We start from the raw sequence: 25,154 nt of genomic DNA, 5'->3' as shown, positions 1-25,154 counted from the left end.
TATTGAAAGAACGTCAGCTGATTCATGAACAAAAAAGCACTATTTATTATGAATTTTAATATAACTGCCGCGATTAAAACCCCAAAACTAGTCACGTTAATTATAACCTTTAAAAACCTTCAAATGTAAAATTGTAAAGATTTTCTCCTAATTTTTTTTATTTTCTCGAATCAATAAAACATTATTTGTAATTTTTGCTCTCCTGATCGCTTAAATTTAGTCTTAAATTGAATAAAGTTCAATCTTATTGAAAGTTGTACGTTTCAAAGCTGTAATTTAGAAAAAAAATAGAAGATCTTGCAGCAAATCTTTTCTATAAGTGAAAACTTAACTTATTCTATAGACTTTATGTTTACACTATTAATTCAATAATTGTTTGTAGTCACACAAAGAGAAAGTGAAAGAACGTTCCGAGAGAAAGTATTGTATAAAGTACACTGTAATATATCTTCTAATTATCCAAATATCATGTACTACAATATCATAATTCTTTATCAAGCCCTTCCTACAAAAGTAATTTGTAAACGGTGAACAATCAATGAATACTAAAATTGTTTAGTACGTGATGGCCACTTTTAGACACTGTCAACAAACTGAACAGTTTCATGTATTTACAAGTTAATTATTAAATTATGTTAAAACTCACATTGAATTATAATATTTTAACTTCTTTATTAGAAAAACAAAGCTTTAAAGATGATAAAGTATTCTTTAAAAGTTTAATGGACAAATATGTGTAATGTAAATTACGTTTTATGTGCTTGATAAAACTACGTTGTCCATCTTTTAACAAAAATTTCTATTCTTTATTGGCAATGGGAGAGAAATAAGAACAAATTTGTGAAATCAAAATATTAATAACCCTTTTTGAGATAAAAAACAAATTCCAGAAAATAGAAAAGAGGTTATTTCTGGCAGCGATAACTCTGTTTAATTTGAAATTTGCATAAATGTTGTTGTAGTAAGTTAGTTAGGAAACTAAGTTAGTTGGAAGGTAACTGACTTGACTTGGTCTTGATTTCTTAACAGTTTTTGTATTTGCCATTTTTTCGAAATCGTAACGATTGCATTTCAACTGTTTTTATGTTTATTTTTTTATACCATTATAAAGAATCTGTTTCGAAAATCCTGAGAAAGCTGCAAGTATAGTTCATTAAGAGAAGCGCGAATTCTCTATCTTTTGTATTTTTACGAATTAAAAATTAGTTTTAATTTATAACATTCTAATATATGTTTACTTTTGTGTTAAGTTTTCTGGTGTGAAGAAACTCGCGCAATTATATCCCATTAAAAGTTTTCATCAATTAAACAAAAATACTAATGCCTATATTTCAGGCTGGCTTAACAGATATCTACGAAATTAGGTAGTTAACTTGTCTTGATTAAAATCATCCTACCTTATTTGATATTATAACTACCAATGAATAAGTTTGAACAATACCTTTTCAAATGTTAAATTAAAAATAAAAATACATTTTACTTTAAAGTTTAGTTTCGAGTGAGATCAGAAATCAAAACCATTTTCTCCAAGAGTTCACTATTAACGCCTTAGGCTCTAAGGGAGGAGCCTTTGCCAGCTATCTTGATCTATCCTAAATCGTAATTAATTTTAGAAATATAAGAGCTTGGCAGTGGTATATAATACACCTTTAGGCATTCTTTTTATTATTATTTTCTCCGAAGGTTTCTGCTGTGTTGTGGGTCTGTAAAAGAGAGAAGAAAAGATAACAGCATTCTCATTGTTCCACGTGTAGATTTACTGCCTGGGCTGGGATTCCAGTCTGGACACTTTATACCTTAGTGCGCAGCCGGACCCTGCGCGCTTCCAACTGATCTTCTGGAGAGATACCGCTGTACCTGCGCTCTCCAACGCCCTAATCTTCTTTTTATATTTATTTCCAACTTATTTCTCTAACTTTTCCTCCTCTTCCTTCTTCTTCTTCTTATTACTATTAGCCTGCCCTTATAAAACAGAAAATAACTAAAAGAAATTAGTTTAATTCCAACCACATTATGTTTATAGTCTACAACAGATTGTAATCACAGTAATACATTTTATTTTAGCCATCAAATTTTATTCTTTTTTTAAATATATAAATATTTTTCTAACTTATTTTTTAAAAAAAATGTATACATATATATCTTAAATGATATGTATTCCCAGAACAATTTTTTGATATTAATACAAAAAATGTTAACTAAGACAATCTTTGGTAAGTTAATGCCTCATCTGAAAGAGAAAGTAGATAAAGTTTCAGGATTTTAAAGTGTAATGTATCCCGAATAGAACAAACTAATGCTTCTCAAAATTCTTTATTCCTTCTTGAATTTTAATTTTTCTATAAATATTTTTTTCTGTTTTTCTAGATAATTTTAATGTTTTTCCATTTATTATTCCTTTAAATCTGATTATTTTAAAGAAATATATACAACTAGAAATTCGATTGTGTACTGTATTTATTCGTTGACTACTGAATCAATATTTATTCAATTATTTATTTTATTATTTTGAAATTAAAGCTCGTCAACATATAAGATCATTAGTGTCGGGTGCTTATTTTTGTTTAGTACACTGCCGGCCTCTCGATAGTTTTCTCTCGTTACAGTCAACACTGCTTGCATCACCTGATCGTGATTTGTAAGGTGATCCTAGAAATAGAAAATCTAAGAGCTGTATCGAAATTGTGGAAATAAACAACGCAAAAATCGTCGTTCCCAACAAATGAGGTTATGAGGGACTCTTCTGCTGCAATTTATGTGGACTAAAATATGGCAGAAATGAAATGATAAATAGTAAACATTTCAGAGGAGCAGCGGCATTCAAAGAGCTTGAAACGCATTACTGTGCTTTGAAAAATCAACATCTATGCCCGCTCCTTTTGATAGGATTCAAAAATAATATTAAATAAACCTGCAGTTCGTTCTTAAGTTCATTTTTTTTTTAATTTTGAATGTGCTGCTTACAAAGCCTCTTATGCTTTGATTGCCAAGAAGCAGTTTGTACAGTTCATGAGTAAAATGAAGAAATTTTAATTGAAGAAGTTATTTTAAGCCAGAATAATCAAAATAAGTATAGATTTTTAATCAACTTTACAATAAGGAATAGGTTAGGTTTTGTTATAACATAACTGAACGTCCCATTATGGAAATTAGATTTTTTTTCTTCCCATCTTTAGTAAATTTTGCCCAGGAAAGTTTTATAATTCAAACCATTTTACTTTTTTGTTTTACAATTCAATTAAGAGCCCACATAATTCTGTAAGCTCCTGAAATTATTCATTTTATTTTATAATAATAGTAATAATATTTTTTTTTGTTACCAAAATGTGGATATAACAAATACAGTGTTTTCTTTTCCTGTAGGGGGAAGTGGACTATCCACATTTTCAAGGATAACCCAGCTTTAACGGTCCAAACTACTACACCAATACTACGTATAAACAAAGGACCTTTAGCGATAGTTGATGTGTGCAACCTACTTGGATTTAGTGAACTATTATTATTATTATTATTTATTATTATTATTAATTTGTTATTATTATTAACATTATTATTATTTTGCGCTTAAATCATCTAGGAGTATTATTAGGAAATTCAGTCCGTGAGTGAATTTCCTTAAGTTATTACGTAACGCTTCAAGTTTTTCCAGATGAATGTAGAAACTGTAGTATTTAAGGAATCAATCAGTAAATTAGATATTTATTTCAAATCATTTTAGCAAGATTTCGGCGCAAACGGCTAACCTAAGGAATGGATTTCTTAGAATAAAAGATATGCGAAGGTGTATTTTTTAAGTTGATGTGACAAACGACTTAAATGATCAGTCATCTTGATGAAGAGAATGCGCTGACTGTACCTTTTCCTAGAAAGGAGGAACTGAGACAGCCGTTGGAAATACGGGATGGAGGTTGAGAAACTAGGGATGGTGGTGAGAGGTCTGCCGTAGATAACTTTGTCAGCCTCTTAGTTTTTAGATAAATACACTAAGTAGTTTAATACTGAAGGAGGAAGTGATTATCTCAGTGGTAAGAGCACTGGACTCCCACGCGAAGATACCATTAGCATCCAGCTGCCTGCCTTTAGATTTTCTCTTCCTAGGAGCCTCTACAGAATCGTAGTGCCTCTATATCCAGAGAATACAGACCAGAGGCCAACATTACGCCAAAATGGATTCGGTCACCAATGTCATCAGGTGTTGACGCATATTAATCGAAAAGAAAAGAACACTAAGGGTATTGGGAATCGCAGCTAGTTTACCTTGACATCTGCCCTCCACTTAACTCGCTTCTTGCTACATGCCTTTGCACTTCAACGGCTATTATGCTGTTATTTTTGGTTTTATTTCTTATTTCCATTGTGCATTATTTTATTATATTTTACTATACTTCACTTTATAATGGTATAAACAATTACGGTCTAAAAAAGGATCTGTTTTCCGTTTCTGTCTATAGAAATCGCAAACCCAGAAGCTCAGTCGAGTTTAGAATAGTACACTCACATGAAGCGAAGTTGGAAAATCATTTTGCTTAAAATTAAGGTCCTTCCTGTAACGTTACATCTTAGAGAAACTTGATAATTATACACAATTCAACTAATGGCAATCCCTATGTCAAATCAATTTATTCAAGACACGTCATCATTCACTGCGTGTGGTCCGAAACCTTCTCAGTGCATTGTCCGGTTTCTGGTCAGCGTTCTCTCGTTACGAATTAACTGTGTCCATCACCGGCTAGTCAGCAGAACAGCTTTCTAGAGAGAAAAATGGAATAATCAGAGTCAATTGGTCCTTGGTACTTCCGCGAAGGAAACCAGTCCACCAAATCACATTATTGATTTTTCTTTCTTTATTTATATATTCATTATATTCGCTTTCATATTCTAACCTTCAACTGACAAACAACATGTTTGCTTGTAGAATATACATACCCGATATTATCTATATCTTTTTTATACGACCTGCTTAATGAAACCAATTCGGCTTTTAAAGAGTAATTCTAGAATTTTGTTTGGTCGCTGTTACCCAGACCCCAAAAATCATCATAAATATGTAAATATATAAAATTAGAAGACTATAATGGTTTTTTAGTTTGGCAATATACTTTCTGAAGAAATTTATGCGCCTTAGGAATTGATTATGCTTTTACTTTGACGATAGAATTATTTCATACTGCAATATTCCTTTTTTTATTATTTTGGACAACTTCAGTGACTTTAATGCCGTTTAAGGTGAAGCTTTTACTGGGACTTATTTTTAAATTTTATTCTCTCAAATATTCAGGTGGAATTTATTTTTCTTTGACAGTATCTAGGTCTCACATTCATTGGTTATTATCGGCTTGATAACTGGCTGGATTTAGCTGGTCGACACATTGCTTTGATGCTATTAAAACTCTGAAAATAAAACTCTACTCTTAAAACCATTTCTTATAAAATGACTGTGATTACAGTCAAACTTGTATTTTTATTCTATTATTTTCACTCTTCTCATTTTTATAGAAGTCTGCAAAGCAGGTTGTTAATCACTCACAGGTTGTTAGCTCTTTAAAACTTCACAAATCAAAAATTTTGAATGTGTACATGACTCGGTTATAGAAAGTATAACTTCCAACTAATATAACTTCAAATGTTTTTTACTGATTGTTTTCTTCAATAATTTTATTTTCAACAAATTATAATTGTAACTTTAACAAGTTAAAACGTGATCAGTTTATTTGTGTGTTTCAATCTAGCTTTTTCTTTTAATATTTTGATTTTTTTTTTGTTTTTTTCAAAAGATTGAGACAACTCTTTCCTAAACATTCTTTGCAGAGAAAAATGGTTTTTAGATACCGCTAATTTTTAAAGTATCCCAAGTCTGCTACTACCTTATCTTCAACTTCTTCTTTAGAGGCACTCTACTTGTCGCAGAACCTTGGTCTTTTCATGAGGGCCGCCAAATTATTCATCGGGATATTCACATATTTATAAGAGGGAGGCAGACACATCTTATTCCGTTTTTTGTAGATAAGACATCTGGGATAATTAAAGATAGTGGAAGAGATACTAATTTTATTAACTGCTAGTAAATAATTTTATTATAGCAATTAAATGAAAGATGTTGCCTTGACTTATTATAGCCAACCGCTTCCAATGATTTGTGTCCTTCTTAGTTTCTTTCACTCTCGATTGGCCTTGGGAAGACTTCTCATACAGGATACTTAGTTTTTCTTGAATTCACAAATTGCGAATTATTAGAGTAATTGTTTTAGTTATTTAAGTTCAATAAAAGAAAGAAGAGTATCGTTAATTATTTAGAGAGAGTACCTACATAAAGAAACTGCGTTTAAAAGAATTTACCCCATCATCCATTGTTTAGGATGGCCGTTCTTTGCTTGATGTTCTTCCCTTTTGTGGTGTCACTTGTTAGGGATTCACTTTATAAACAGATGATCCAGCTGTCGATCAGGCAAGTTGTTTGCAGCAGTCTAAATATAAAACAACTTAATTACAAATTTTTGGTGGTTAATTAATATAATTATCTTTCGCTAAAATTCCTGAATTGGTTAATTTCTTTGTCTGTAGAAGAAGCCAAATATAGGTATCAACTGAGTAAATTCGTACCACAGTAGTCAATTAGCCTCCTTAAAAAGGTAGCTTTGCAACATGTATTCTAAGTACCATCTCAACAGATATTTCGTGATATATGTATTTATCCAGCTTCTCCAACTACTTTTACAGTTCAAGTTATGAAATATTCTTTGGACTCGATTTTTCATTGTCACTCAACGTTCCTTAACACTATTTTAGCCTTAGAAACTTTACAAGTTTTAATTCTGACTTGAAAAACTAATTAGGAGCTACCAAAATTTCTCATTTTCTTCAAAGAACTTACAAATAGAAGAAATAGACTTATTTAATAAATAAAATATTTAAAGGATATTTGAAAAAATGAAAAAAAATCTACGTTAGTTATATCGTTATAAAATATTAGCCTAAGGCAACCATTCTTTTTAAAACAAAGCCAAAAAAGTTGTTTTGGGTACTTTTCTTTATACATCCTGAAAATAATAGTTATTGAACCATCAAATAAAGCTGTACTATGGATTTATTTTGCCCTAAAGATATTCCCTCATTTCTAAGTTGCCCAGCCTTGGTTGCGTACAGTAGTCAAAACATTGACTGCTATTCCAGAATAAGCTAAAATGAATCTATAGATAATTATTGTCAAATTCAGTCTTATTTTCATTTTCAAGGCTTATACTTAGCATTGCAAATTAGTTTTAATGGCATAATTTAATCTTTAATTTAACATTTTTTAACAGGGTAGCTGATTGATGATGGTAAAGGGAAATTTATCAGTGTATGTCCAGATGATGGCCTATCCTTTGTCTAAAGTAATTTCTGAGGAGCAAAAGATTAAAACAATCTTTATTTTTAGGTTATTCTTTAAATTCTGTTGTCCATTTTGGGAATCTAAATGTTTATCAATTCCCACCTTTTTTTTTCCTTTTTAAATTAAAAAAAAATATAGAAAAGAAAAGATTTTAATGGTTGATTTCGTTTTATGTATTGAAAGCTTTAGAGATATAAGTGGTTTTGTGGAATTACCTTGTCTGGCTAGAAGTTCACCGAACCAGTCGAATGGTCCCCTGGGTAATATTTAACTTCAAATAATAGAATGCTTTTTATATAATCTAATGGCCTTCAGAGTGGCGTATAAATGGGTGGCAATTTATATTTGTCATCCTCCATTTTCAGCGTTATTTTAGAGGCTAAAGTTGTTGCTCAGTAATTAGTAAATTAAAACAATTTCAAAAGTTTTCTCTTTAGATTGGTGAGAATATTTTATATCAGAAATTGTATCCTACAATCTTTTCTGTTTTGTAGGGAATTTTAGTAGTAGTGTGTGTCGAAAATTGGTACCTCATCGTTTTCATAATGACATAGAAACTGGAAATATTATTTGAGGATCTATTCTTTTCCTACATCACTATTTGATATTCTATCTGCGTTTTAAACAATTTTTAAAGGATTTTAAGGATTTATATTTTGATGACGTTCGATTAGATTGGTTTCGGCTGTAGTAAGAAAACCCACTAGAAAATGTGGTTTGAATTCTTTTCATTATTTCGTTGCCTAATTTAAATAATTATTACTCATTTAGTTTCCGAAAAAACTCGGTTTGGAAAATGACGACCCTTTCTCTTCCACTTTATTAAGAAGCAGACTGAGCCGAATTCATCCTTTACTTTTGCTGTGTCTATCGTCCTAAATACTGTCCTCTGTGCTATATTTTTTTCTTGTTCATTTCCCCCTTTCCATCGTACTCTTTAATAATTTTAAAACAGAAACATCTTTCAAATGATGAGTTTCATATCAATAAGTATTGTTCAAAATATTTTCAAATAATTTGCGTTTGGTAAAGTCGGAGACTATTCGCCTAATTGCTGTTAATTCTCTTATAATTTTGTTTTTATAGATCTATTTTTTTCATTGAAATTATTTCTAACAATTTAATATTTGTAAAGCAGTTTTTTTAAGTACCTTTTTGCTTCAGAAGTTCTCGATCATCCTAAAATTACGAATCCGTTCTTGTGAATAGTCCAGACATAATTTAACTGCATATGCCATAAAATGAATTGCCAGTCAAATTTTCCATTAATGAACATGTGCGGGTTTCAACCAATCGCTCAAATTTGCAAAGAATCCAGTTCTTGCAGTCTAAAATTCTTCGCTCTATAGTAAACGCTCCTTTCTACGTCACCAATCAAACCATTCACACAGACTTGAACATTTTTTCGTCACACAAGTTGCAAAAATACGTTACAGAAAATTCCATCTTAGCATTCAAACACATCACAATCCACTTGTCCACATCACTTCCAGACGTCTTAAAAGACAGTGTCCTCGCGATCTCCTCTCTGATGAAGAGAGTCAGTAGAAAGTAAAATGTTATTGGAATGTTACAGCTGGGTAACTTCTCCACTCTGATATGTGTGATATGTTGCTTATTGTTACCCTTGTTGCTTAAAAAGCAATGCGTTGATTGTAACTGATTAAATGATTAAAAAAATATATATATTATTCTAATACTTCCAAAATTCATTAAATTATTGATCTTACCATTTTACTTACATTTTGAGACTAGTTTTGGTTTTAAGACTTTTGTTTTGCTTATTTTTGAATTTCGTTGAGACAGTTTTTAACAAGGTATCTCATAAGATCTGCCAGCCGCCTAATCTGCCCCTGGATGTAGTAATAATTGAGAATGAATTAACATCAATCACTCTTAAGAGTAGTTGTTACAACTATGTTTATATTACCATCCCCTAAAAACTAAAATATAATAAAATAAACAAAATAAACTATAAATCCCAAAAAATAAATATTTTATTTAAGTTAAAAAAAATAAAATCTAAATAAATAGCTTATCCTGTTGTTTATGGCTTGAAATAATCTGACACTTCTTTTTTTTTTTTATCCCAGAATTAATTCCTAACAAAGTTGGTCTTCAGTAATTTAGCGAGGATTAGAAACAAATAATCGACGCAAAGATTGTACGGCAGATTATGCTTTAAGCTCATGTCAAGCCATCATTGAACCATTAGTGTTCAGAGCTTATCATTTTTTTCCCCCTAGATGTACCATGCATCTTGTCATCTTAGTTCGTATACCCACTGAATGGCCATCTTAATGATTATCTTAAAAGCCAGAAATGTCCCAGACAATAAAAATAAGAAAAAAAAAAAAAATCAAAAATACAATAACTTTATTTTGAAAATGATGTCGAAATAGTAAAATATTTTTATGAGTAAAATGTTCTCACCTATTTGTTTAAATTTGCCGCCATTTCTGTTTATAAAAACAGAATTAGAACAATGAGTGGCACGCTGTTATAAACATTACTGTAAATCTAGATCTCTATTAATAAAATACAAGAGATAATTATTGGAAGGTGCGTGACGTAATGGAACAAAGGAAGTATTACCATATTCTGCAGACTGTAGACCTCGAACCTTGTGACGTTGTTGCTAGTTCTGCGTAGGCGGGCTCAAAGTGGTCCTCCTCTAACTGGAATATACCTCACCTACAAATTACACAATCATTTCGGTATTGAATAATTTAAGCACCTTTACACTCTCTCTTCTACTTTGCTTGAGATTCGTTTATTTTTGTTCGACTAAATAAATAAATAGTATACAACCTGTTATTGAACAGATGTTAGTTCAGTTAGTTTGGTTGTTCTTCATATATTCTATTTATATAGATCCACACAAATCATCATTGATGACTTTAGATCGATCGTTAAGATGATGATGTTATTGATAACGGTCTACTGAGTCCTAATGTTCAGCTTAGCGCGATTACTGTGTAAGGGAGATTGGATTCTGGACAAAGCAAAGCTAGAAAATCAAGTACTTTAGTATTAACTCATGACAAAAGAAAGCATTTCTGGTATAGCCTGGTAGATGTTTTCGTAAGTTTGTTCCGTTGTAACGGTTCTTAATAAAAAGGCGAGTTACATTTTTCTTCGTTTTAAAACTAATTTTCAGTTTTTCTTTTTTAAATTAAAGTGGAGGCAGTCTAATAAATTGAAAGGCTTTGTTTTAAAAAATAAAATTCTAAGACATTACTGAGTCCATCCACTAACGCTTCAATCCATTAACTAATCCAGAGTGCTCCGCGCTCCAGTGCTCTAAATTGTTTATTTTTAAATTTACTAAAACTCAAGATTTCTCAGACATTAAACAGTATTGGTTAAACCAGAGTGAGAATAGTAGGACATCGAGGCAGATACACGTTTTGGTACTGGGTTCGATTCCAGGCCTTAATCGATTAATAACAGTAGTATTTTATTTCATATTACTGGCCATGCTGTATCTTAACACCAACATGGACATCAATACTAAATTACCCCTGAACAGTTTCTCTTGCCCATTTCTCGCATTGTTATCGTGTTAAATTTTTGAAACATATTTGAAATATATTTTTTTGTGCATCTTTTTGGCGTTGGACGGGATGTGTTGGTCTTTCTCAATACTCCGTTATGTTGTGAAAATGTACATCATATCCTGTCAACTAAGAACAGTTTCTCAGGTGATTTAGAATTTACAATTCTCAAAACAGACTCTGTAGACAGTTATCGACATATTCGATTTTAGTGGCATTATTTTCTCTTCTTTCTCATTAAATTTAGCATAATTATTTAACACTCGTCACAGAAATTTGTTCTTACACTATATTTCTTCCTTCCAATTCTGGAATCATTTTGTTTTTAAGTAATTAGGATATTTTCTTTGCTAATTGTCGTTATCTCTCTACTTTTCAGTATGCATAGGAACGAATGGACGAATGTCAGTGCCCTCGAACCGAGAGCATCACTACAGGAATTTGAGGGACAGATATACCAATTGTACTTATGTGGATGGGAATTTAGAGCTGACTTGGCTTCAGGACGAACATTTAGATCTCAGTTTTCTGCAATACATACGGTAATGCTCTTAATATTTCTAAAACATTTTTTCTCCTCAATTAATTTGTTTATGCATGATTGTTTTTTGTTTTAAATTTAAAGGGAGGTTACAGGACATGTCCTGATATCACACGTGGATGTGAAAAAGATAGTCTTGCCAAGATTACAGATCATTCGCGGCAGAACCCTTTTCAAACTTACCATACAAGAGAGGGAATTTGCCCTCATGGTCATGTTATCAAAAATGCAGAGTTTGGAATTACCTGCGCTTCGAGGTATTTATTAATGCACTAATGATTTTATATAACTGTCAGCTATTACTTGTAATGCATTTAAGATCTGGCACTCCGTAATATTTACTCAATTCTTGTTTATTTTACATCACTTAAGACAAACATCTGTAGCATATTTCTGGATAACTTATCTAGGAGCTGATAATATTGAAATTTATGTGAAAAATTTAACTCCTTCATTTTTGCTTCAGATATCCTTGCTGGGAGTGTCGGCATGTTCAACAATTACAATCTTTGTTACGTAAAAACAATCCGATGGGACGAAATAATCACAGATCCGGCAGCGAATTTCACGTATGTATACAATTTTTCACATCCAGAACGGGAATGTCCAGCATGCGATTCTTCATGCCAAGAAGGTTGTTGGGGTCCTGGACCACAAAACTGTCAACAATTTTCAAAAATAAATTGCAGTCCACAATGTCATCAGGGAAGATGTTTTGGCCCACAGCCAAGAGAATGTTGTCATCTATTTTGTGCTGGCGGTTGTACGGGTCCGAAACAGAGCGATTGTTTGGTGAGAATTGAATTATTTGTTGCACTAATTGCTGAAGATAAATAAAGTTTACTTTGAATGAAAAAAGAAATTCAATTCCAACTTTGTGTTTGTGTTTTTTTAGGCATGTCGCAATTTCTACGATGACGGAGTGTGTAAATTTGAGTGCCCAGCCATGAAGCGCTACAACTCAATTACATATTCATGGGAGACTAATCCTGACGGAAAATATGCTTACGGTGCCACATGTGTAAAAAATTGTCCAGAACACCTTCTTAAGGATAATGGAGCTTGTGTTAGAAGTTGTCCACCAGAAACTAAGGTATGTATAAGCGTATTTTCTTAAATTATTATTCAATGTTGGGATAAACAAGGTATATATGCAATTCATTTACATGCTTCAAGGATTTACGGCTACGGGAATTAGGTAAATCAAGTTTTGCAGTGCGTAGTTTCTCTAATTTACTCAATTTTGTTAGAATACTTCATTATGGCAATTATTTTATAAACTTAGAGCACAAAAAAAATGTGATAATTTTCAGGCTGTGAATGGAGAGTGTGTCCCTTGTGATGGCCCGTGCCCTAAGACATGTCAAGGCTCCTCACCAGTGCATTCGGGAAATATAGACTCATTCAAAGATTGTACCATCATTGAAGGCTCTTTAACTATTTTAGAACAATCGTTTAAAGGATTTCAACAAGTGTATAGAAATTTTAGTTTTGGTCCACATTATCAAGAAATGCATCCTGATAAATTGGAAGTTTTCAGTACCTTGAAGGAGGTGACAGGTTTTATAAATATCCAGGGATCTCATAAAGACTTCACTAATCTTTCTTATTTCAGGTAAAAAATATTTCTTATTCATTAACAATATCGTCAGACGAGCAATTTATAAATTAACGTTGGTCCCAATCAACAGATTTATTTCTTTACTTTTTCATTTGCAGAAATTTAGAAATAATTGGAGGCAGAACTTTAACAGAATATTTCGCATCTTTGTATATAGTGCAAACTTCTTTAAAATCGCTCGGACTAAGATCGTTAAAAAAAATCAATTCTGGAGCAATAGCAATTTTAGAGAATAAGGAATTATGTTTTGTCCAAGGCATGGATTGGTCTAAAGTTAAAAAATCCGTCGAGCATGACACTTTACTTCAAAACAATAAACTTGAAGAAGAATGCTGTAAGTCTAGTTTTTCTTAATTTTAATTAAATTCATATGGAAAAAATCCTTTACATAAAAATGAATACGTTCGTTTTTTTACAGTACGCGAAGGATTAGTATGTGATCCACAGTGTTCGAGTGAAGGTTGTTGGGGCCCTGGACCGCAACAGTGTCTATCTTGTGCAAATTACCGTCTTGGAAATACCTGTCTACAGGATTGTGATGTAGTTGCAGGGTTAGTTTTAACTTATTTTTTTTTCTTCACAGATCTTGTAAACTTTTCCATTGAATTCTTAAGTAATAAGATTTTTTTTTATTATTTATTTAGAATGTATAAAGCTGCAAATAAGGTGTGCATGCCGTGTCACGAAGAATGTGCTTCAACATGTCGCGGGCCAGGCCCCGGTAATTGTACTGCTTGTAAAAACGGCCGCGATGGACCATTTTGCGTACCATTTTGCCCTCAAAGTAAATATAATGACAGAGGAGAATGTAAACCTTGTCATCCAAATTGTATTAACGGTTGCAACGGACCTGAAAATACTATCGGGCCAACAGGTTGTAAATCTTGTGAAAAGGCCATCATCAATGGAGACTTTACAGTTGTAGGTGTCAAATTCCGCTTTTTAAAAATAATAACTGCCAAGTTATTTTGTTTTCCAACAACCTCCTAAGATTGTAATACATTTCTTTTATCATTTTTTTTTTAAAGGATCGTTGCCTGCAAAAGAATGAATCATGCCCGGATGGTTATTACTATGAATACGTCAGACCGCAAGAACAAGGACAGTTGAAACCACTTGCTAGCAAAACAATATGCCGTAAATGCCATCCTCGCTGTCGCAAATGCAGTGGCTTTGGTTTTCATGAACAAGTTTGCCAAGAGTGTGCTAACTATAAGAGGGGAGAACAGTGCGAAGATGAATGTCCTCAAGATCATTATGCGGACGAAACCTCTCAGCAATGTATACCTTGTTCAACGGAATGTAGAGGATGTACTGGACCCACGAATGCCCATTGTTTAGCTTGTAGAAACTATAAGATTTTCACTGTAATTATTTCACTGTAATATCTAGCTGCTGTATTTGTTTTTTAGTTGAGAACTATTGATAAATGGTATTGTAAATATTTCAGGGAATAACCAATCCTGATAACTCAACCACTTTTAACTGCACGGAAGTTTGTCCACCAGATAGATCTCACAGAGTATTCCCTGAAAATGGAGAACCCTATTGCTCTGTAGAACCTATAGGACTTCCCATGTTAGTATAATCAGTTTCTGGATCAGCTTTTATTTTTTGTAGCATTCATGACATTTAATTAGACGTTAAGCTTCGCCTGAAAAATTGGGCGATTACTTTAATTTTAGCATGTCTTACTACTGCGTTTAATTATTACATCCAATCTTATTTTGGTTCATTGCTTTGATTTCTTGAACTCTCGCTTATGGAGGTACTAATTGAATGTAAGATTGTTTAACTGAATTGTACAAAGCTTAAAATTAATTTTAAACCTTTAAATTAATTAAAATTTAAAAAGATAATTCAATAATACCATAGAGATAAAGTACCGCTGGACATTTCAGTGTTAATAGTGTTATTAGTAGTATTCTGTTGGTACGTTGCTTAAAGATGTATCTGTCTTGAAGATTTAAAAATTTTTGCTTCTTTGTGCCAACATATCATTTCTTTATTCTGAAGTACAGACTGCTTTTCATTTTCATTCATAAAATATCAGAATATTTTACCGGCACTTGCGGAAAAGCATAATAATTATAATTCTTTTATAAATTAGTTTCGAAATTGAAACTCGAAACTGAACAGATTGTTCTCAATAGATTACATGTATGGAAAACATTTTTATTTTGGTTTTCTTTCAATTGAAATTATGTTTACAGGGTTGAAGGTGAACAGATTCACGCGTTCGTTGCAAGTGTTAGCGTATGTGCTTGTTTCTTAGTTGTGTGCCTCATAGTATTGGTTTATCAAGTGAGATTGCGAAACAAGGAAAAGAATGCCGCAAAAATGTCAATGATGTTGCAAGGTTTAGAACCTCTACATCCAACTAATGTGAAACCGAATCTAGCAAAATTAAGGATAGTAAAGGAAGCAGAAATGAGAAGAGGTGGTGTTCTTGGATATGGTGCATTTGGAACTGTCTATAAAGTTTGTATCCATTAATTAAAAACAAAGAAAAGTGCAATAAACATATTAATTTGTGAATGTATTTGTAAAAATGGCGATTTGTTTTATTCCAGGGAGTTTGGGTACCTGAAGGGGAAAATGTAAAAATCCCTGTTGCCATTAAAGTGTTACGTGAAAGAACTGGTGCAAATACTAGCAAAGAATTCTTAGATGAAGCCTATATTATGGCCAGTGTAGAACATCAAAATCTTCTACAGCTGTTAGGTGTTTGTATGACCAATGAAATGATGCTTGTCACACAGTTGATGCCATTAGGTTGTCTCCTTGACTATGTTAAGAATCATAAACAAAATATTGGTTCCAAACCATTATTAAATTGGTGTCATCAGATTGCTAGAGGTGTGTATACGTTATAAATGAATAAAGTTTTTGTTATCAAATTCAAAAATCAAATACTGATATTCAAATATCTTTATTTGCGAATAGGTATGGCTTATCTGGAAGAGAAGCGCCTAGTACATCGTGATTTAGCCGCACGAAATGTGCTTGTACAAACACCTAGTTGTGTAAAGATCACAGATTTCGGTCTTGCCAAATTATTAGATATTAACGAAGATGAGTACAGAGCCGAAGGTGGCAAAATGCCTATCAAATGGCTTGCTCCAGAATGTATCCAGCTGAGAACGTTTACGCATAAGAGCGATGTGTGGGCTTTTGGTAAGTTTAGTTTAAAGTTATTTCTCGATATAAAATAATAAAAAAAAAATCATTAACAATTTAACTTTTACTGTATAGGTGTGACAATATGGGAACTGCTAACATATGGTGGTAAACCTTATGAAAATGTACCTGCAAGAGAGGTTCTAGAACTTTTAGAAAAAGGTGATAGATTACCGCAGCCAAACATTTGTACAATAGATGTATATGTGTTGATGATTAAGTGTTGGATGAAAGATGCTGAAAGTAGGCCATCATTTAAAGAACTTGCCGACGAATTTGCAAAGATGGCCCGTGATCCTGGAAGATATCTTGTAATACAAGGTGATAGACTGATGCGACTGCCCTCTTATTCACCACAGGTAGTGTTAACATTTATTTTTAATTTAAATCTTTTATATATTATTAAGAGCAGTATTAATTTTAACTACTTCCAATTAGTACTTGTATTCCATTGGAGGGAGAACAGAGCGACCTCCCAATCTTGCATGACCCTGTGCTGCGAAATTTATAAGTTGATGTTTTATTATTCACTCATTTAACTAACTGCGGTGATATTGTAGAACTTGACGATCTAGTAATAATGCAAATATGCCTTTCATTATTAGTGTGATTTTTATCACTATCTTCAGATGTCAGGAATAATAGTGTACTGGTTACTATTGAAGCGCATTACATGTTTTCGCTTCAAAATTTGCTTATTATACTGCAGATGTTCTAGATTACCACTTTTTGCATTTGGGTACAAATGGTAGTTCTATTCCATTTCCACTGTTGTCAAGCAGCAGAACAGTTAAATAGTACTGTAGTATTAGTAAGAAGGTCTTTAGAACAATAACAATCTATACCTGACACCCTAAAGCACAGCATTATTATTATTATTTAGGTATTTTAAAAAAAATTAAGTTGCATCGACTTAACATCTTGGTCCTCGAACTCTTACCAGTGCACTACCGGCCTCCGGACCGTTTTCTCTCGTTACAGACTACATAATCGGACAGTGAGCTGTAAGAAACTCGTTGGAAGATAAAATCTAAGTCCCTAGCAGCTGGGTTCGAACCCGTGATCTTCGCGTTGAAATCCAGGATACGCTTACCACAGAGCTAATCCCTTTCCTCTATTTTTTTTTTTTGCGCATCAACAGCTGAGGTTATTAGCGCCCGGAGCTTTTTCCAGTGCACTGCCGGCCTCCGGATAGTGTTCTCTCGTTACAGACAACACTGTCCATCACCGGCCAGTGAGCTGTAAGAAGCTCCTAGGAAGAGAAAATCTAAGGGTTAGCTGATGGATTCGAACCCGGGACCTCCGCGTGGGAGTCCAGTATGCTAACCTCATAGCTAATCCCTTCCCTTCTCTATTACTATTATTATTGTTATTATGCCCTGCAATAAATAAATTGACAAATAACAAGCCATGTATTAAAAAAGTTTATTAATTTACGATTACGGTACAGGAATGCGGCGGAACCGTAGTCGGAACTAGTGTTGGAGGAGGAGGAGGAGGAGGAGGAGGAGGTGGTGGTCACGAAGAAAAGGAGCAAACTTCTGTGGAAGTTGGTGAAGAAGTTGAAGGAGAAGATTATTTGCAACCAAAAGGTCGGGCTGGAATAGTCAGCGGTTCTCCTCCTCCTGACAATCCGATTGCGCCACATCCTCAAGCTGGCTGGGATACCCTTAAGTTTCCCTGTTCTTCAAGATATTGCTTAGATCCCCTTGCATTAAGAGGTATTGATTTCACTTTTTATTCTGGAAATATTCATTTTATTTAAATAGCCTTTTTAAATTAATTTTTATTTAATTATTTTTTGTTTTGTAATCTTTTATTGGAATTTACTACTGCAACGATTGTTGCAATAAGCAAATCGACCTTTTGGTACCTGATAAAAAAAATAAGCGAAAATTAAGAGTGGAGAAGGCACCCAATGGTGCTACTCCAGTAACGTGATTTGCTACACTGCTCTCACAAAAAGAGTAGATCACGAGGCCATCTTAGATTATTTTTTTTATAATCTTAGAATTTATTATAGTATCTAATGTTACAACTAAGATCACTTAAAATAAACAAAATTCTTTTATTATATTCTCTAGGTTTATCGAATTAATGCTAATTAAGGAAAAATTCACTCTAATTGCTTTTTGACTGTGAGCAGTTATCAAATTGGGTTGGTTTTCTTTAGTTTGTTTCATAATTCCGTTCGCGAGAACTTTACAACAAATAAAAAGCCATCGCAGCAAGTAATTAAGGGTCAGGTCATAGTTTAAAACTTAAACATAGGTGCGCTAGTAAACTTTCTTGTACCATTTTTATTTGTAATTGTGGATTTAAAATGTCATTAAATAACTATGAAGAATTATTTATTTTGTTCATTGTTTACATTCTCGCAATATGATATTATTAATTATATTTATCAGATTTATATTAATACCTACATGTTATATAATACCTAGAGGTGTGAGAGATATTATCATCCAACCAAAAGAAGTACATTGGCCATATTTTTAGAGATAGGCACGTCATAGGCTGATGTTTCCCTTTTCACTGCCCCACCCATCACCCACAGATTCCACTATAACTCTTATACCCTTATGTTCTACTGATACAAAAGTTGGACTTTATCTCGATTTTTGAAGGGATTATTGGCCAATTACGTAATTTCTGTGGATATTTTTATTTTGTACACACTATTCGTTTCAAAATATTTAGTTTTGACGTTTAAATAAACATATAGTATGTTTTCATTTGTTTTCAAGACTTGTAGATAATGAATTACACGAAGGTTCAAACTATTTTAAGTATTAATCAATAAATACGTTCTCTAAACCTTGTGACCACCTAGAAATTATGTAATTTATATCTTCTAAGGCTTGAGTATATTGAATTATTTCAGCTCAGTCTTCATTGTAACGTTCTGTTCTGATGTTTCTCAGATGTAACACACGATCTAGTCCAAGCAAGAAACAATAATTAAAAACTTAAAAGGAATGAAGTTAAACTCATTAAAGAGTAAATAAAACGCTTTATTATCAGAACACTTTATTTTTACATACATGCATACATACATACATAACACTTGGTTTTTTATTATTCTAACACTATTTTATTGATCCTTTTATAAAGTTTAATTAAAAAATTAAAAATTTACAATTTAAATACAATATAATAAAGCAAAATTCAATTTACTAATTAAAACATAATTATTAAGAGTAAATTAATTGCAGAAACTGGTAATTTACTAAAAAGAAAATAAAATTCAAAAAATCCTTTTAAAAATGCCACAAATAAAAAAAGTTTGTATCCGGAGAACAGAATGCTATAGGAGCTGACTGTAGAATCACAGTAAAGAGGTGTGAGAGAATATCAAGATTATATCAGTCAATCAGAACGAAGAACAGTGGCATATTTTGTATAGACAGGCACTTAATAGGCATTGGCTGATGTTTCCTTTTCCAATGCCCCACCCATCACACACAGTTTCTACTGTAAGCTCCTATACCACTATGATTTACTGAAACAAATGTTGGATTTTACCTCGTATTTTGACGCAAATTTTTGCCAATAACGTAGTGTATGGATATTTTTATTTTTACACATAAATCGTACCCAAATTTCGTACACGAGATTCTATGAAACTTTTGAGCAAACTTCTTAAATGCTAAAACAAAGATTTATAAAAGGTTATAGCTTTTTATCTACTATTTCGAGGTTAAACCATTATTAACTGAGCTATCAATAGAAGCTAATTAATGTTATAATGTTCTTAATCCCAAATTTACAGACCTTCTTTACAAAATTCTCATTACATCTACTCATTACAACAGTGAAATAAAGATAAAGAACATCGTAGAAAATATACTTCTCGATTAAACTAATAGTTTATTTATTTATTTCTTAATGATTTAAGGAGTGTCAACAACTGAGGTTATTGGCGCCCGGAGCTTTTTTCATTGCTCAGCCGGCTTCTGGGCAGTGTTCTCTCGTTACTGACAACACTGTCCATCACCGTGAGCTGTAACAGTAATAAGCTTTTAGAAAGAAAAAAATATCACTCTCTTAGGGCCAGCATCTGAATTCAGATCTGGGATCTACGCTTGAGAGTCCAATACGCTAACTCCATAGCTAAACCTTTCCTCAAAGTCTATTTATTCTTGTACTTTTTATTTATTTTTGTTAAATACTCTTTTCTTTGATTCAGATGATCTAAGCGATGAATGTACTGGAGGCCGTCGCGAAGCTCATGTTGGTGATCTTAAATTAGAATTGCCTTTGGATGAAGATGATTATCTAATGCCATCGCCTCAACAAAGTCAAGCAACTACAGCTTATATGGATCTTATTGGAGATTCTAAACTAGCTGGTAAGCATAAAGTTATTTTCATTAATATGTTTGAGGAGATTTCGTTTTCCATTTTTTATGGATAATTATGCTAAAAACGACCTTCATCTTGATATCTGTATTTTTACATTCTGTTTCTACTATTACTGGAAGTACATGTAGGACAGGAATGAGGTCAAATTTTCTTTATCGTGATTTCAAGGAAATACACTTCATAAATGGTCTTTAACGGTTCATTTAAGCGACCAATATCCAATTAGAAGTTTCCCTTCACTGAAAAAATATTTCACTCTCCGAGATTGTTCTCTAAAATAGCGCCGACACCTTCTTTAAACCTTGTATTCTGATTCAATTTCATTATTTGTATTTTCTACCAATAGGAAATGTACTAAATTTAAACAAAACTAAAACATATACTGAGATTGGTTTTAGGTAGATTTAAAGCCCAAGGGCCAGTAACTCGCTTGATAAGGCGAGTGTTTTGTATCTATTATATGAAAATATTGTAAAGTTTTTCCCTTTTCTCTATTTACATATTTGAAAAACTTCAACTACAACTAGAGACTGCCACTAGTTATTAATAAGTGGGTTCGTAAAGAATAAAACTTCTAAACTTATAACAAACCTGGTTTATTAGCACAGTAACATTACTAACATACTAACATTATTAACATTTACTAGAAACTATAACTATTCACTACATTTACTATGCCGTACAGTCACAACAGTTTACTGTTACACACTTACTATATAAATGCACAACAACAACTGTTCAACTAAAACAACTCAACTGCTTACTCACTCACTAACTGACTAACCCGCTTACGGCTAATTTAACTGACTAACTCTGAAGAACCCCCTGTCTGGGGCCGCTCACTTGGTTTTTATACAGTAGTGGAACGTTCTAGAGTTCGCCAGAAACTTCCAGAACAATCTAGGCCTTTCTGTCTGGCCCTGGTTAAGTCTAGACTTCCGACTTTTGTTAGCCCCTCCCAGCGACCCCTCAACGAACCATAGGTTTCATCTCATCCCAAGAGTCGGCGCCAAGGTCACTTCGTTACAATATTAACTTTCTAAAAGTTTATTTTCATTCGCAAAAGTTAAATTATCTTAAGTGACGTCAAAAATATAATGTCACATTTTTCAATTTCAATTTTTAAGATATTATTTTCTGATTTAGTGCGTAACTGTATGACTGTAACTCTTCTTGTATTAGGGGTTAAAACTTTCTTCCTGCTATCAAGTTTGTGAAGTTCACTTCTATTTGGTTATTGTTTTGTTTTTAATGTTTTAAGGCGCGTCAACATCTCAGGTTATTGGCGCCCGGAGCTTTTTTCAGTGCACTGCCGGCCTCCGGACAGTGTCCTCTCGTTACAGACAACACTGTCCATCACCGGATAGTGAGCTGTAAGAAGCTTCTAGGAAGAGAAAATCCAAGGGTCAGCAGCTGGATTCGAACCCGGGACCTCCGCGTGAAAATCAAATACGCTAACCGCATAGCTAATCCCTTCCCCCCTATTCGGTTATTGTCCTGCAGTTACGGACTCCACGGGATAAAAGGGCACTTTCAACAGTAATTCTACCGATAAACAATTTTTAATAACTGTTAGTTAAAATTGGCTCCCGAGTTAAAGTTGCAATGCGATTTGCACATCCCTCCAACAACTTTACTTAAACTAGGAATTTTAAAAACATATTGGATTCTTAAATTGATTATATAAACCGTAATAATCAATGAATGTCATTTAGAGGAATGTTTCAAGAATTGGTCTCAAGATACAATTGCTAAGTCAACTGTCTTCAGGGTGACATAATTTAGTTATGCTGCTGGGGTCTCTTGTCTATTTCATCAAGCTATGAAGTCTGCTCAAGGCTAGATTTAGACTTCTTGGGGATCTAGACGAGTCTTGACAGTCATTATTCAGATCTTATCAACTTAGGTGTTACGTAAGTCGCAAAAGTAGTGGGGTGCCTTAATTAACAGTTTAGTTCTCTAAAAGATAAATTTCAACTCGGGAAAAAAACGTTCTGAAAATAAATGTCTCAAAAATGAGATCAGGTCACTTCTCAGACAAAAAATGGTATTTTGAATAAGAAGTCTTTCCTGTTATTTTAATATTTCCAATTATTATTATTATTATTGTTAATTAATCTTTAGAACAAGCGATCAAGAGTAATACAAGAGTTAGGCCAACCCGTTTCTCCGTCAACCTGACTAAATACGATTGTTGTTTGTGTAGTCTTGCTATTTTCATTTTCGTCCTTAACTTTCTTTTCATTCATACTCAATTGTAACTCTTGCCCCTAGAAGCATTCAGAGCATATTTACCCTTCGTTAGTCGCAATATGTTTTCCTATTTGAGTGATCGCAATGTATCTGGGAGATCCCTCGCCTATTTATATCTCTTTATTGGTTTAATATTGTAGTATCTCTCTATATCTTGGAGAAGGCAATCATTAAGAGTGAAATTCAAGAATAAAACACTTTATTTTATAGCAAAAAAATTTGACTTCTTAATTTTAGAAAATCATCCAAAAATACACGGCAGACTTCATGTTTTTGTTAGTCTGTTTTTCTGTATATAGAACAATTTTTGCACACATTTATGCAATGTTCCAAACAAAGAAAAGTTGAACATTTACAGCATTTATATTTGGTGAATCTAGTTTTTTTTTGTTCCTGACATGGTTGGCAACGTTTTCTTTTTGGTTCTTGTCTTTCATCTCTTGAAGTACTTTGTTCTTTCTGATCAGGCTCTGTAAATGTTTGTAATTTTCTTTGTAGCTCCTTCGGAATCCCGACTGTTTTGCTACTTCTTCTCTGAACTTGCTCTCTCACAAGTTCATCCGAGAGTAATTTGAGGAATTCTCGTCTACTTTTTATTCTATTTCCTTTGCTGGTATAAATAATCTGTGCATTTATTCCACTTATGTTTAACATTGCAAAGAATATTACCAATGGCCATCGTTTTGTGTTTCGGACAACATTATAAGTAGCCGTCATTTGGTCTACAGTATCAACACCTGATTTTGTCCTATTGTAAAAAGTGATTATATCTGGCTTGCATCGGTCACCACTGTCTTCGTCTATTTTATTATCAAAATGGAGGCTCGATACCAAAATGACATTTTTACCTCTTTTTGGAACATAGGACACTAGTGTTGAATTTCTCCTGAAACCAAAGACACTAGAATTTACTTCTCTATATTTTATATTTTTGAAACTATTAGGCATCTGTGGCTTATTTTTTTTTAGTGTACCCACAAAAGAAAGTCTGTTATCAACCATTTCTTCCACAAGAGGAATGTCGCAAAACCAATTATCAACGGTTACATTGCGACCACTATTAAAAATTGGTCGGCAAAGTCTCCTTACTACATCGGTAGGCCTATTGGAAAGTTTGTAAGGGCCGTCTGGCTGAGCTCCAGCATATATTTCTAAATTATAAGTGTAAAATACTCTCGCATCTGCTAGGGCGTAAATTTTAAGCCCATACTTATTGGGTTTTGACGGAATATACTGCTTAAAGCAACATCTTCCTCTAAAGCTTTCTAACTTTTCGTCAAGGGTAACACAATCACCTAAAGAGTAATTCTTCTGATAATTTCTGATAAACATCTCAAATATTTCTCTAACTGCAGCAATTCTATCAGTTTTTTTTCTTTCTTCTCGGCTGTCCCTATTATCAAATCTTACAGTTCTTATTAAAAATCTAAATCTAATTTTAGTCATTGTTAACCTGAATTTATCAATGCCGTTCACACTATCCCAAAGTTCATCAATGCAAAGGCGATTTGCATGCAGAACACCAGCATAATAAAGGAGCCCTATGAACGCTTTAATTTCTATTTTATCTGTGAAATTTGCAACCCCCTCTCGCCGGCTAAATTGTTTCTTTATTGACGTGATAAATTGGTTTGTCCATGTTACAATTAGCTGAAACATCTCATCATCAATAATGCAGTTCCATATTCCAAAGATATCATTTTGAAATTTTGCAGGCCCTACAACTCCTGGAAGATGCATTACGACATTTTGTTTATATCGCCTTTTCCTATTCATACTCGGAACTTTTGCCCACTTCCAAACAGACTTTGATTTTTTGTCATATACTTCATAATTATCAATAGATTGGTTTTCTTCATCACTCTCACTTTCACTTTGCAAGCTGTTGGAATCTTCCGATCTTTCTTCTATGTGATCCGATTCTTCAGTATCTGTATCTTCATTGAAATTCTCGTCGTGAAATTCACTTTCTTCTGTGAGCAGTAAACGTCTTACTTCTTCCATATCCTCTCCTTTTTGTAAGTTATACTTTCTGGAAGGATCAGATCGACTCATCCTATAAGGACAGTAAAAGTAGAGAGCAGTAGTAAACTTGGTTAATCGCAATGTATCCGCCAGATACAGGGTTTGTGTTAAGAGATGAAAATTAAAAACAAAAACAAAAAAAAGTAACTTAAAATACTTAAAACGTTTTTAAAATAATATTAGGTAACAATAAACATAAGATTTAAAAAAATAAAAAAATTACCTGAATGGTCGCAATGTA

The 25,154-nt window shown here is 32.9% G+C and overlaps 1 protein-coding gene and 1 long non-coding RNA gene across 7 annotated transcripts in view; one reads left to right on the top strand and one right to left on the bottom strand.

The window, feature by feature from the left end:
* The window catches only part of Egfr (epidermal growth factor receptor), a 380,956-nt gene that overhangs the window by 353,658 nt on the left and 2,144 nt on the right, over positions 1–25,154 (top strand). For 4 of the 5 annotated variants that reach the window (XM_074119173.1, XM_074119175.1, XM_074119172.1 and 1 more), the window contains 16 exons: positions 11,309–11,471; positions 11,555–11,727; positions 11,937–12,262; positions 12,366–12,563; positions 12,784–13,085; positions 13,190–13,425; positions 13,510–13,642; positions 13,736–14,012; positions 14,120–14,458; positions 14,542–14,669; positions 15,305–15,572; positions 15,665–15,950; positions 16,038–16,268; positions 16,347–16,630; positions 17,722–17,992; positions 20,461–20,622. In XM_074119173.1, the coding sequence (XP_073975274.1) occupies positions 11,309–11,471; positions 11,555–11,727; positions 11,937–12,262; positions 12,366–12,563; positions 12,784–13,085; positions 13,190–13,425; positions 13,510–13,642; positions 13,736–14,012; positions 14,120–14,458; positions 14,542–14,669; positions 15,305–15,572; positions 15,665–15,950; positions 16,038–16,268; positions 16,347–16,630; positions 17,722–17,992; positions 20,461–20,622 (3,777 nt within the window). Of the gene's footprint in view, positions 1–10,852; positions 11,077–11,308; positions 11,472–11,554; positions 11,728–11,936; positions 12,263–12,365; positions 12,564–12,783; positions 13,086–13,189; positions 13,426–13,509; positions 13,643–13,735; positions 14,013–14,119; positions 14,459–14,541; positions 14,670–15,304; positions 15,573–15,664; positions 15,951–16,037; positions 16,269–16,346; positions 16,631–17,721; positions 17,993–20,460; positions 20,623–25,154 lie in introns of those variants that run through there. The other variant, XM_074119174.1, reaches the window with a different exon arrangement.
* LOC141449624 (uncharacterized) lies at positions 6,069–9,630 on the bottom strand. Of its 2 annotated transcripts, none has more exons than XR_012455625.1 (3): positions 9,115–9,630; positions 6,337–6,464; positions 6,069–6,206 (listed from the first exon to the last, which is right to left on the bottom strand). It is a non-coding gene; the product is annotated as an uncharacterized lncRNA (long non-coding RNA). The 2 variants fall into 2 exon arrangements; XR_012455626.1 differs by lacking the exon at positions 9,115–9,630 and adding an exon at positions 7,588–7,637.

This window comes from Rhodnius prolixus, unplaced genomic scaffold (genome assembly GCF_049639745.1).
Source record: "Rhodnius prolixus isolate KJV_2025 unplaced genomic scaffold, Rpr scaffold_2, whole genome shotgun sequence".
Taxonomy (NCBI): domain Eukaryota; kingdom Metazoa; phylum Arthropoda; class Insecta; order Hemiptera; family Reduviidae; genus Rhodnius; species Rhodnius prolixus.
This window is presented reverse-complemented; position numbering and strand designations above follow the sequence as displayed.